The following is a 12,859-nucleotide window of genomic DNA, read 5'->3' on the forward strand; positions in this document are numbered from 1 at the left end:
CATTTTGTGTAGATGGTGGACAAGGCTAGGGAGTGTAGCGGGCCGGGTGCTTCTTAAAAAGACGTTAATCTCATGAAGCCGCCAGCCAGCCCGTAACCATTTCGGCAGGGGTACGGCGTAGCCCCGAGCCCTTCGGCATAGACCGAGGTTTGGCGTTTTGAAGATATCGCAGGTGAGAATTGCAGTATTCATTGCAGTCGAAGTAAATTGCCCAATTTTGAACCCCGCACAAGTGGACAAGTGTGTGCGGAGGAGCTTTTCGCAGACTTGATCGGCCTTGAGTCAGTCGACCTTGACTAAGTCCCGTTCCAAAGCCGGCTCACTGAAAGACATCGAAACGGAGAGACCGGATTGTTGAGTGGCAAGCATGGCATCCGAAGAAAAGGACCAGATTCGACAACTGGTCTGGCCACGATTGCTAGAGGTCGCCATTCCCGACTCGCGCTTTCACTATGATTTCTCAAGCTTCATAGCAGATTTCCAGGGCTCCGACTCTGCAACTGAGGGATTGGTTTCATTGCGCTGTTACGCTGATGCCCGGGTTGTCTTCATCACGCCGGACAATTGTTTGGAACGACTTCGCCTGCGAGCACTGGAAGATGGCAAAAAGGTATTGGTGACAACCTACGCTATCAGACGCGGGTTTTGGCTGCTAGATCCAGCAGTCATTGTAGCGCCAGAAGCGAGGAAACTCGCTTGTCTCTTGGATGCCATGGAAAGACCTGGTCTAGGAAGGCATTTGAGTCTAGCAGAAATCCAGCAGCTTGATCTTCGAGTGGACTTGATGGTGACAGGTACCGGAGCCATCAATCATCGGGGTATTCGATTCGGGAAAGGACATGGATTTTTTGACCTCGAATGGGGTATCTTGACCACCATCAAGGCCGTCAGCTTTTCTGTTCCTTGCGTTGCCCTCGTGCATGACTGCCAGGTGTTGGAGGAGGAACTGAAACCCGAAATCTTCGACACGGTGTGCGATTTCATTGTCACACCAACCACGACCATTGAGATTGCAAAACTGGGAGTCATGTTGGAGAAGCCAACGTGTGGAATTTTGTGGGATCGGTTGCAACTAGGAGTGCTGGAAGACATCCCTCCTCTGCAGGAGCTGCGACGGCTTCAAGGGAGAGATTGACCTTGACTGCCCCGTTGGCGGCCATTGCGAACGCTTGGGGATTTATCCCAAGTAGTTCGACACCCTCGGATACGAGGCCAGGATGCTATTGATTGGCGGCTGAATAGAGTCGACTTCCATCAACGTACATTGCAACTGAGCTCGTCAGCACAGAGGGAGCACAACCAATGTTGTGGATGGCGGCTTTGCACTCCGCACCGGAATGGATTTTGATGAAATCTTATTTGGACCTTTCCAATAGACTGCTTGGAAACCTTCATGCTTTCAAATATTGTACACAAGGAGGACCAGGTATGAACAACGGGCGAATACCATTGATAATGGATCACCTAAAACTGTGGTCAGTGTGGGTTGGGGATTACAGTAGTTGATGTTGTGTTGTTCTGACTTGCCGTCCTTAGTGCTTGGTCTATGCGGATAGACGAGTTGTCTCGGTTGGCTGAGGGCTCTGGTGCATCTAGAGCGAGGTGACGCCCCCCTTGAGACCTTAGTCAGATATCTCATTTCGCTGCAAGCTACATTCTCCTGGGCTGCGATGGACTAATAGATTCGTATCAGTTGCCTCTTTCTAGATCGGGTAATTTGCAATGGCTATTGCAAAAGACTTGACAATGATTGGGATGGTTTGCTAGCGGCGTCTACAAGGAGTGTGATGCCTGGGAATACGCAGGCACAGGATCCTTAATGGTGGAATATTCCACTCAAATCCTTTTCCGGAGGTGGTGATTGTTTGGTCGGTCCAACGCCGGCTGCGCTAGAGTCCCTTCCATAGCATTGTTCTGGTTGGGCGTTTTGCTATTCTTGACGAAGAGAGCAAATGCAGCTTGATTAGCAAGGGTCTGATTATTCAACTGTACTGTCTCGGAACCATCCAGACAATGCAAGACCGCAAGCTTGGGCCTTAGGGATTCAATGATGGTATAGAGAGGGCAGGTGGCTCGATGTCTCACGAAATCCACGCAGGGCAAAAATCCTGATCGTTCTCTCAAATCATCCTTAAGAGAGAGAGATAAAAAAAACGCCCTCTTTCGAAACAATTAACCATGGGTATTGACTTCACAGTCTTCAAGGGATCTAAGTCTGGGGGTATCGTCGAGGCCAAGGGTCACCGTGAAGTAGGCCCGACACAAGCTCTGGTCGCGCTGTCGCACTGTGGTGTTTGTGGTACTGATTCTCATTACCGACATGTTGATCAGGGATTGGGTCATGAAGGTGTTGGTGCTATCAAGGAGATTGGAAGTCTGGTTGAGAAGCTATCAGACCCGAGGATCGGTGATCGTGTTGGAATGGGATGGCTCCAAAGAACGTGTGGCTATTGTAAATTTTGCTTGACTGGTGAGTGACCCATCGTCTCATGAGCGGCCCGTCGCCTATGAGCTTCGAGATGAAGCCCCCTGCACTGGTCTTCAGCTACGCCGAAACTGGAAGTTAATTTCAACTCCAGGAAGGCATTTTAAATGTCTGAACAACGAGCAATTTGGGACCGCCAACTTGGACCAAGGCTGTTTTGGGACAGGTGTTGCTTGGGATGTAGGCACGCTCTTCAAGATTCCGGACGAGATTTCCTCCGAGTCAGCTGGGCCATTGATGTGCGGTGGTGCTAGAAAGTTAAACAACCCTGCTAACTTTTAGCCATTCATCTTTTGTACGAACGCCATACTAAGGAATGTGCTGATCAGCTGTCTGGGGGCCGCTATATGAGCATGGATTCAAAGCAGGTGATCGCATTGGAATCATAGGTATTGGGGGGCTGGGACACCTGGCTATTCAATTTGCATCGAAAATGGGTATGGAGGCTGTTGTCTTCTCTGGAACGGAGTCCAAGAAGGGAGAAGCGTTCGGGTTTGGAGCAAAAGAGTTCTATGCCACCAAGGGAGTTACAAAATTCGAAGGAATCGAGCCAGTCGACTGCATACTAATCACGGCCTCGGTGCTACCTGATCTCTCGCTGTAAGTACAACACTAGCCATCCCACGGATTCGAAAGAATGCTTACGCTGCAAAGATATCTACCGATATTGGCGCCGTTTGCGAAAATCTTCCCGCTCGCCGTCAGCATGGATAATATTCCAGTCCCTGCTTTGTCGCTCGTAACGTACGGGTATGAGGTTATTGGTTCCGGCGGCGCTCATCCACAATCCGTGAAGGCGATGTTGAGATTCGCTGCGGTACACTCGGTCAAACCGGTCATCGAGAAGTTTCCTATGACACAGAAAGGCGTCACAGATGCCATGAAGAAGCTAGACGAAGGGAGCGTAAGATACCGTGGCGTACTTGTGGTATAAGGAGATGGATCCAAGGGCAAAACCGCATGAGCTATGTTCGGTGGATGTCTTGATGTACTTATTCCATCCGAGAAGTGAAATTAAAGGGGAAGAGTGAATCTAGAATGACGGAATATTAACGCGCGACTTGGACGCGACGCGTTCTCGTTGGACACGGCGAGCGGACTAGCGTCTTGGATCCCACTCGAACCAGTTTGAGCGTCATGCCCGGCTAATTCCTCTTCTGTCTTCTCACAACTTGGGAGGTGAAGGCTTTCCCAGAATTCAAACTAGACACAAGGGATAAATCTCCGCAAACCTGTTCATCTGTGTCCATCATGCGATGCCCGTTCCGAAGCCATGGTTGGAAGAACTAACACTGAACAAGCTACATCGACTCGCAACAGCACTGGGCACGTCATGTTCAGGAACGAAGCTTGCACGTATAGAAGCCATTCATCGCGCAATCTCCAACACAGTGGGAGAAGGAGACAACAGGAGCAACTTGTCAAATTTGAGTCTTCTGAGCATCGATATGGGCATTAGGAACCTGGCTTTTGCACATCTCACAGCTCCGGTTGAGGAGGTCGTTCGACCGCTTAAACATGTACGCTACAGCAGGCCAACGTTGCAGGCATGGCGAAGAATAGCAGTGGCAGAGTTTTTGAATTCCACGAGAAGCTCAGCACTAGAACGTTCGAAGGACACTGCCGTCGAACTGGCTGGAGCCACCAAAGAATCATTCGAACCCATTGACTACGCCCGCCACGCATACAATCTCGTCAAATATATGTTACAGACTTACCAACCAAACTATATCTTGATTGAAAGACAAAGATTCCGTTCAGGTGGCCAATCGTCGGTTCAGGAATGGACTCTCAGAGTCGGAGTCTTTGAGGGCATGCTATATGCCGGTCTGCGGACTTTGGTCGAGGAATACCAACTGCAGCTAGGCGTAGAGCCAATGCTGCCTCCCCGCGTCAATCGGTATTGGCTTGAAGGACGCCAGGGCCTTCTGGCCTCGAAGAACAAAAGGCTAGTCGGCCGCGATGTGAAGAAGGCTAAAATTGACCTCGTTGGAAATATACTCGGAGGACAAAGCTCGACAATATGTATTGGAGAGGACATTCAGCCGGAGGCAGCGGATTTTGTGTCACGTTGGAACAAGGTTTCTAAGGGCGAGCGAGCTGCTGCAACGAACATGTCAAAGCTAGATGACCTTGCCGACTCGCTTTTGCAGGGATTGGCATGGATCCATTGGCAAAACAACCGCAGACGCATCGAAGTCCTCGGGCGAGACGCAGTTGATATGGAATCTGGAACCTTGTGGTGAAACTCCTCTGGCCGGCTTGGTAAATGATGACATTGTTTACTTGATTGCCGGGCCCAGTCTCTGCTACTTGAACATCATGCAGTGACACTGAAATGGTGGCCATCATCTGACTCGGAAGCCACGCTGTGGACCTTTGCTGGACCATGCATCTCTGACCAGGTCACTGTCATCTCTGTTGTCTTATGGTTGCCTCAAAGGGAGTCAATGCCATTATCCGGAAGGCCCATTAATCCTGCCTCGCCGCATAGGAAAACCAGGCAGTTGTCCGAGAGAGAGCTGAATTTGGATCAGACTACGAATCTTGAGTTCACTCTATACCTACCAAGCTATGTATTTCAGATCGAGAGAAGCCGCATGACATTTGGACGGTGGCGCCGGATTATTGGCCATTCAGGCGATTGACGCGCCTCGCACGGCCAAGGGACCGTCAAATGCATGTAAAAGGTTGTAACTCCGCATGCCTGTACGATTCGCATGGAACTGGGAACAAAGCAGTTGGCTGTGGACGCCCGTGGACGGGAATAGACAGAGCTGACGGCCGAGAGCAAGAATGGTACTGTTGCACATGGAAAGATGCAAATGGTCGGTTCAACACCAAAGCAGAGACGGATATCAGCATTGGACGCTGTTTCAAGAGATAGGAGAAAGTCACACCAGGTTTGACGAGGGAAGCTGCGAGGTCCCGTCAAGGCAGCGGCGTAGAACAGGAAGGGGCGACCACCACGAGAGTAGAGAACCAATTGTCCATATATTCGACATACATTCCTGACTCTCCTTTGATCACACCAGTCAATCTCCCTGCTCTGCAAGTTTGGCCAAGTTCTAGTTGCATCTCAGTTGCATCTCAGTCAATGCGCTTCTCTCCGGAGTGACCAAATCCTCAATTATGCTGCCCCTTCTCCATCTCATGTCCATGTCTCTCGCCTACGCGGCCACCTTTGCCTCGCCTCGTTCACAAGCAAGCACCACGCCCTGTGTTGAGACAGACACTAGTACTGCCGCGAGCGACACCGTCATCACTGTAGCCAACACTCTGACCGCCATCGTCACCGCATCCCGTCCAACTACTCCGGTCTCAAGTTCTTCCCCCGTTGGCCTACTGACCACTCCAACCTCGTGGCTCACCGTCATGGCTTCGCGAATTAGCTCGCCAATCCACCTTCTGCCTATGAACGCTGCCGGCTATCGTTTCTTCCTTGGAGGAGAGACCGTGTCATACTGTCCAACTGACGTTGAAGAGACTGGAGATTGTCCAGCTGGAAACCAGACCGTGCTCTCTCCTTGTGCGATGGTGGGAGGACTCGGACGATATTGAACAGCTTAACTGACATAAGGCAGGGCGCTCTTGTTCCCGGCGGACAATATTTATATGTGACCCCTAACGGCGAGGTCGGATACACTCAAGCGCATTCGACTTTCATGCCAGAAGGATCAGTCCAGTGTCCTTTCACCTACTCGAAGGCCCCAGGGGCGACAATTGGACGATTGGGTTTGAGGACATTCGGAGCGTCGGGTTTAATTGCATGTCCTACATACGGAGGGGCCTGGCAAGTCTTCGCAGACCTGGTAAGTCCCCCTCGCTGAGGGCAGGTTCGTATTTGCAGCGGGAACTACTATTATTAGCCGTCAGCCTCGGTGCAAACTAACAGGCGGTTGCAGAAAAATATAACCGCCCCTAGAGGAAGTGTATCACAGTGCCTAGGGTTCGATCCTTTGGCTCTTGATGCACCCGACATTGGGGCATGGCAATACACCTGAGGATGATAGAGAGACAACCGAAGAAGAGACTGCAGACTACGAGGTCGTGGAGCTGGCGACTCTGTTCATGGTATTGACGATTCGGAATAGATCGGGGATTCGCTCAGGGCAACGGATGATTCCGCGCCACTTGTTAGAACTGCGGGACAAAATACCAGAAACTACAAGTAGCCACCTAGACGAACCTCGGCACTTCTGGAGCTCTGGTGGGATGAAGGTGGCAGCCGTGGTTCGCCGGATCACATGCTCGTGCTTGTCTATTGTGATTCTGATACCAAGTAGAGTGAGAAGAGCTGGGGACTGTGTACCGAACATCCTGTCACCGTCAATAACATGATGTTAAAGTTCTTGGAAAATTGCAAAGATCTTCCGGCAGCAAGGGCAGCAGAGCAAGTTGAGACAGCCGGGGCAAAGGGAAAAGAAGGCCAGAACGGTGACGCCGTTATTACCCCACACAGGCGATGATTTTGTCGTCGACTGATTGTTTGTAACGAGTGGCTGATCTTATCCACATGCCCCGGCTCTGATGGGCTTTGTGGGCTCTTCTGGCCTCATCGGAACCCACTGGAACTTCCATGATTGGGCAGCAAGGCGAGGGACCTCACAACGGGCACATCTCCTCCCGGACAAGTCGTCGACGATGAGCCTCTAACGGTTTCGGGCATTGTGCTGCTCTGACGTATACTATTATATCAACCTCCTCAGCTCCCCTTGCCTCGGTGCCCGCCACTCACCACCTCAATTCCTCTTCTGACTTTCATTCTCCTCTCTAAATCCTACACACCAGCCAGAATGGCCAGCATCGAAAGCATCAATGAGGGAGTTGCCATCAATGGCGCCGTCAAGGACTCATATCGCAAGATCCTTACCCCCGAGGCCACGGCTTTCCTCGCCCTCCTCCATCGAACCTTCAATGGCACCCGCAAAGCTCTGCTCCAAAGACGAGTGATTCGACAACAGGAGCTCGACAAGGGCAACCTCCCTGATTTCCTCCCGGAAACCAAGCACATTCGCGACAATGACGCCTGGAAAGGTGCTCCTCCTGCTCCGGGTCTCATCGACCGCCGGGTCGAGATCACCGGACCAACGGATCGGAAAATGGTCGTCAATGCTTTGAACAGCAATGTGTGGACTTATATGGCCGACTTTGAAGGTAAGAGATTGCCTAGAACCCTACAGAAAGTCGCAGCTGCTGATTGGCTTTGCCTGCCTCAGACGCTCAAGCTCCCACCTGGGATAACCAGGTCTCCGGCCAGGTGAACCTCTACGATGCAATCCGCAGGCAGATTGATTTCAAACAAGGAGAGAAAGAATATAAGCTCCGTACAGACCGGTCGGTTACACTGATCGCGAGACCAAGGGGCTGGCATTTGGACGAGAAGCATTTCACTGTCGACGGCGAGCCTATCTCTGGCTCACTGTTCGACTTTGGCCTGTACTTCTTCCACAATGCCTTCGAATTGGTCAAGCGAGGCACTGGCCCATACTACTACCTCCCTAAGATGGAGTCTCACCTCGAAGCGAGACTTTGGAACGACGTCTTCAACCTTTCTCAGGACTACATCGGCATGCGGCGAGGCACAATCCGGGGAACAGTTCTCATCGAGACAATCACCGCCGCCTTTGAAATGGATGAGATCATCTACGAGCTCCGCGACCACTCGGCTGGTCTGAACTGCGGCCGCTGGGACTACATCTTCTCCGTCATCAAGAAATTCCGCCAGAACCCCAATTTCGTCCTCCCTGACCGATCCGCGGTCACTATGACCGTGCCCTTCATGGACGCCTATGTCCGTCTGCTCATCAAGACCTGCCATCGCCGTGGTGTGCACGCCATGGGTGGCATGGCTGCTCAAATCCCCATCAAGGACAATCCCGAGGCCAATGACAAGGCTATGGAGAATGTCCGACAAGACAAACTCCGTGAAGTCCGGGCTGGTCACGATGGCACCTGGGTTGCTCACCCCGCTCTGGCATCCATTGCCTCCGATGTGTTCAACAAGTACATGCCTACCCCCAACCAGCTCTACCGGCGCCGCGAAGACGTCTATGTCACAAAGAACGACCTGCTGAACATGAACATGCCGGGAACCGTGACCGAGGATGGCATCAGAAAGAACCTCAACATTGGTCTCGGATACATGGAAGGTTGGCTTCGCGGCGTCGGCTGTGTGCCTATCAACTACCTAATGGAAGACGCCGCCACGGCTGAAGTCTCACGTTCGCAGCTGTGGCAGTGGGTCAAACACGGTGTCAAGACTGCCGAGGGCCGCACTGTCGACAAGGCTTACGCGCTCAAGTTGTTGAGGGAGCAGGCGGAGGAATTGGCGTCAAAGGCGCCCAAGGGTAACAAGTATCAGGTCGCCGCTCGATATTTCGAGACTCAAGTGACGGGCGAAGACTATGCTGATTTCTTGACGAGGTATGCTTGCTTTTATTCTTCCCAGTTGTATTTCCTATAACTAACATTCTTGTTCGCAGTCTGCTGTACAACGAGATCACCACTGTAGGATCGTCACAGCCTGTGGCCAAATTGTAAGCCGGTTGATGATTGGAGAGTAAAAAGAGGGAAATGGATTGGAAAATCAGCCTGGGACAGCAAGAGCAACGGGTAGCATGAGGCTTAACTCGACCTTGCTGTAGTCCGGAGCCGATAAGAGAAGGAGGAAGTGTACACAAGTCAAATGCAGATCGAAAAGGGTTGGGTTTCCTTGTTGTGCCAAAATGCAAGTCAACTGACAAATATATGCCTTTGTGAAGTATGCAAATAGTTATGTGAACCAGGTCAAGGAACGTATTTCTTTGAGATGAATGTTTAGCATCGGGGACTCTGTCGATCCTTTCTCCTAGAGAGGATTCTCCCATCAGGGGCATTGCCATGCCCATTACCTCCATTATTGTTCGCCTAAAGATGACCCGAAGCTTCATGGCACGGATTTTCTCATTTTCTCCCCGCTGGTGTTTGCCCCCCCTCATCATCACCATCGTTCAGCCACCGGGGCAATATACCGGCATCCCGACCACTTTTCTCCAAAACATGGAGGACCCTTCAGCACTGCTGGGCATAATAAAGCGCCCTTTTTGGCGGCAGGAACACCGTGCACTGCATTCTTGGGATTTTTTTTTTCCTTTTTAAACGCCACACTTCTTGAAATACGATATATCTGTGAGTTGGCGACGACTCAGCCTGTGCAAGGCTCAACCTGAATCGAGGACAAGTAAAACGAAGCATCTGTCGCTGCACCATACCACCATTGGGGGTCAGATCAACGGGGACACAACAGAAGCGAAGGCACGCTACAGATTGTTCGACAACACGCTGTTCTTCGATTCAAGATGAAGATCCTTATCACAGGAGCAGGCGGCTTCCTAGGGCAATTCCTCGCCCGTGAACTGCTCTCCAATCCAGAGCACAAAGTTGTCCTCACAGACATCGTCGATGTGCCGGTCCCCAAAGGGGCCAAGAACCCGCAAAACGCGACATGCATCAAGGCGGATCTGCTGAAAGACCGCAGTGTGGTCACATCGGATCTGGACGCGGCGTACATCTTCCATGGAATCATGTCGGCCGGCTCCGAAGCCAACTTCGATTTGGGTATGAGTGTCAACTTGGAATCGACGAGATTGCTGCTCGAAACAATCCGAAAAGTTCGACCAGGGCTGAGAGTCATCTACTCTTCCAGCGGCGCCGTTTATGGTCGGCCTCTACCTGACGTGATAACGGAAGACGTCCTCCCCACACCCGAAGGCTCCTATGGCGCCGCCAAGTTCATGTGCGAGATCCTCATCAACGACATGACCCGGCGGGGCTACATCGATGCAATCATCATCCGATTTCCCACTATTACTGTTCGGCCAGGAAAGCCAGCGCCAGCCGCGTCGGCATTTATCTCAGGAATCATCCGCGAGCCCTTGGCGGGTAAGGAGTGTGTTTTGCCTGTCAAGGATAGAGCGTTCCCTAGCCACGTGTGCTCACCAAAGACATTGATCCACAATCTTGTCTACACTCTCACACTTCCTCCGGACGCGTTGCCGAGCCACAAGCGCGTCGTCAATGCCCCAGGACATGTGGTCACGATCCAAGACATGCTCGACGCACTGGCGAAAGTCGGAGGCGAGGATAAACTCAAGTACGTCAAAGAGGAACATGATGAGCCCATTGCGAAGATTCTGTATACATGGGCTGTCAAGTATGACAACTCATTAGCATATAAGTTGGGAATGAAAAAGCCGGATAGTTTTGAACAGTCGGTGCGGGAGTATATTGAGTATATGAAGGAGCAAGAACAGCTGGGATAGGAAGACTCGATGGGCAGCAAAGGCGTAAGGGAAAAGAGGACTGTGCAAGAGGAGTAGTTAGCTGGACACATGGACATGATGCGTTAAAAAGCAGCCGTCATTTCAAACCTCTCCTATCAACACCATCAATTTGATCTTCCTTTGGTCCGTTCTGAATCTTGCCATTGACCTACATACCTCGCACGCGAGAGTTCCAACTCCCTTCCCACGCTGTGACACGTGCATTATTATCGGTCTCTGTCCCTGCCTCGTCTCCTTACTAGGGACAAGGTGTGCAGTCGACCGACCGGATTGCCACCACAGGAATCGGTCCATTGTGGACCTATCGCCCGTCGGGGTCGAAGCCGATCTTGGCCGGTCAGGCAACTGAACACAAGGATCTGATCGGTTTCCAGAGGGGAGTAGAATTATCCTTCGGGGGGTAGACCGCTCGGGTCCTCTCCTAAGTGTGGGATATGGATGCTATGGGAATAAAGGATGAAAGTGGAAATTAATATACAAGAGGGAAAAGAAAACAATAACTAAAGGCGTGCTTGATTTCTTCGGCCGGGCTTCTCGAAGCCCCTGAAGCCCCCTGACGCCCCTCGCCGACATTACTATTTATTTCTATGAAAGATGAATTTGTTGCCCCGCATGCGGAGAAAACGCCGGCGACATCATTCTTCTATCATGGTTCAAACACTGGCACTACTGGGAAATGTGGGTGGACGGCGAGAGTCTTTTCTCTCTCATACGGCATGTTGCCGACCGCCTCAATAAAACGGGGACTTTGGGGACCCAAAAACCGATCGCGTACTGACTGATTGACTGATTGACTGATCAAGCCTCCCTCCAAACAGAGCTACATATCTAGGGTGGGAAACTTTTTCGGCAATTGCTTCTTACTACGGCATCGGCAGCAGCATAAGTATCTTTTGTTGGAAGTGATCAATCCTTTGAGAGAGATAGAGAAGAAACTTGCTACAATTCTGAAAAGCACCCGGAGAGCAGGATTATTTATGTTTGACACGCTCCGCTGAAAGACACAGCAAGTCGATTCGCAATCCCCTTCGACCTGTATATCTTTTCCCTCGCTCGATTCAGATCCTGAATTCTCCCTCCTCTTCGCACAACGTATACAAGATGCCGGACCTCTCCCAAAACATCTCGGTGCGCATCCTTGAGGCCGCCGAAGCCGGCGGATATGGCGTGCCCGGCGTTGTCTGCTACAACTTCGAGGCCATCATTGCCTGCCGCAAGGCCGCCGAGGCCAAGAACTCGCCCTGCCAGATCCTCCTGTTTCCCTGGGCGCAAGAGTACGCTTATGACAACATGGTGAATCTGGCCGCGGACGTGTGCCGGAGCGCCAAAGTGCCCATGTCACTGCACCTGGACCACGCGCAGAGCGAGGAGGCCATCAAACGGGCTGCGCACACGGGCAAGTTCGACAGCATCATGGTGGACATGTCGCACTACGAGAAGGAAGAGAACCTCGCCCGCACCACCGAGCTGGTGAAATACTGCCACGACTTGGGCATCGCTACCGAGGCTGAGCCGGGGCGGATCAATGGCGGCGAAGCAGGCGTGCAGGATACGGGCGACCTCGAGGGCATCCTCACCACGCCGGAAGAGGCACTGCAGTTCATCAACACGGGGATTGACTTCCTAGCCCCGGCCATCGGCAACGTGCACGGGCCGTACAACGGCGTCGAGAACATCAAGCTGGATTTCCCGCGGCTGGCGTCCATCCGTGAGGCCTCGCGCGGCAAGGTCACGCTAGTGATGCACGGCACCAACGAGTTCACCGCCGACATCTTCAAGCAGTGCGTCGCCGCCGGCATGACCCGCCTAAACGTGAACCAGATCGTGCTGTGGAAATACGAGGAGTACGCCCGCCAGAAGGCCGGCAGGACCCCGCTGACCGAGTTCATGGAGGAGGGCACCAAGCTGATCCAGGAGCGCATCGAGTGGATGATGGACGCGGTGGGCAGTACCGGCAAAGCAGGTGATGTCAAGATCTGAGAATACAAAAGCAGAGCAGAGTGGCTCCCAAACGGAGAGCACGATATGTGTCATGGAGTAAAGGATGGTC

General features: G+C 52.1%; 8 protein-coding genes across 8 annotated transcripts; all 8 read left to right on the forward strand.

Moving 5' to 3' along the window:
* Positions 1-367: 367 nt before the first annotated feature.
* Positions 368-1,135, forward strand: Z519_00028 (uncharacterized protein; the record flags this gene model as incomplete). Its single annotated transcript, XM_016757788.1, has 1 exon — positions 368-1,135. The coding sequence occupies one exon, from the start codon at positions 368-370 to the stop codon at positions 1,133-1,135; it is 768 nt and encodes a 255-aa protein (XP_016625037.1).
* Positions 1,136-2,178: 1,043 nt separating this feature from the next.
* On the forward strand, positions 2,179-2,478 carry Z519_00029 (uncharacterized protein; the record flags this gene model as incomplete). The annotated part of the gene is made up of 1 exon (XM_016757789.1): positions 2,179-2,478. One exon carries the CDS (start codon positions 2,179-2,181, stop codon positions 2,476-2,478), a length of 300 nt encoding a protein of 99 aa, XP_016625038.1.
* Positions 2,479-2,918: 440 nt separating this feature from the next.
* Z519_00030 (uncharacterized protein) lies at positions 2,919-3,419 on the forward strand (the record flags this gene model as incomplete). The annotated part of the gene is made up of 2 exons (XM_016757790.1): positions 2,919-3,085; positions 3,122-3,419. The coding sequence occupies 2 exons, from the start codon at positions 2,919-2,921 to the stop codon at positions 3,417-3,419; spliced, it is 465 nt and encodes a 154-aa protein (XP_016625039.1).
* A 322-nt stretch (positions 3,420-3,741) lies between these two features.
* Z519_00031 (uncharacterized protein) lies at positions 3,742-4,731 on the forward strand (the record flags this gene model as incomplete). Its single annotated transcript, XM_016757791.1, has 1 exon — positions 3,742-4,731. The coding sequence occupies one exon, from the start codon at positions 3,742-3,744 to the stop codon at positions 4,729-4,731; it is 990 nt and encodes a 329-aa protein (XP_016625040.1).
* A 907-nt stretch (positions 4,732-5,638) lies between these two features.
* Z519_00032 (uncharacterized protein) lies at positions 5,639-6,489 on the forward strand (the record flags this gene model as incomplete). Its single annotated transcript, XM_016757792.1, has 3 exons — positions 5,639-6,022; positions 6,070-6,297; positions 6,391-6,489. The coding sequence occupies 3 exons, from the start codon at positions 5,639-5,641 to the stop codon at positions 6,487-6,489; spliced, it is 711 nt and encodes a 236-aa protein (XP_016625041.1).
* A 792-nt stretch (positions 6,490-7,281) lies between these two features.
* Z519_00033 (malate synthase, glyoxysomal) lies at positions 7,282-9,028 on the forward strand (the record flags this gene model as incomplete). The annotated part of the gene is made up of 3 exons (XM_016757793.1): positions 7,282-7,642; positions 7,705-8,911; positions 8,971-9,028. 3 exons carry the CDS (start codon positions 7,282-7,284, stop codon positions 9,026-9,028), a joined length of 1,626 nt encoding a protein of 541 aa, XP_016625042.1.
* Positions 9,029-9,825: 797 nt separating this feature from the next.
* Positions 9,826-10,788, forward strand: Z519_00034 (uncharacterized protein; the record flags this gene model as incomplete). The annotated part of the gene is made up of 1 exon (XM_016757794.1): positions 9,826-10,788. One exon carries the CDS (start codon positions 9,826-9,828, stop codon positions 10,786-10,788), a length of 963 nt encoding a protein of 320 aa, XP_016625043.1.
* Positions 10,789-11,910: 1,122 nt separating this feature from the next.
* Positions 11,911-12,789, forward strand: Z519_00035 (uncharacterized protein; the record flags this gene model as incomplete). The annotated part of the gene is made up of 1 exon (XM_016757795.1): positions 11,911-12,789. One exon carries the CDS (start codon positions 11,911-11,913, stop codon positions 12,787-12,789), a length of 879 nt encoding a protein of 292 aa, XP_016625044.1.
* Between the last annotated feature and the right edge of the window lie 70 nt (positions 12,790-12,859).

Source organism: Cladophialophora bantiana (assembly GCF_000835475.1).
Source record: "Cladophialophora bantiana CBS 173.52 unplaced genomic scaffold supercont1.1, whole genome shotgun sequence".
Lineage (NCBI taxonomy): Eukaryota > Fungi > Ascomycota > Eurotiomycetes > Chaetothyriales > Herpotrichiellaceae > Cladophialophora > Cladophialophora bantiana.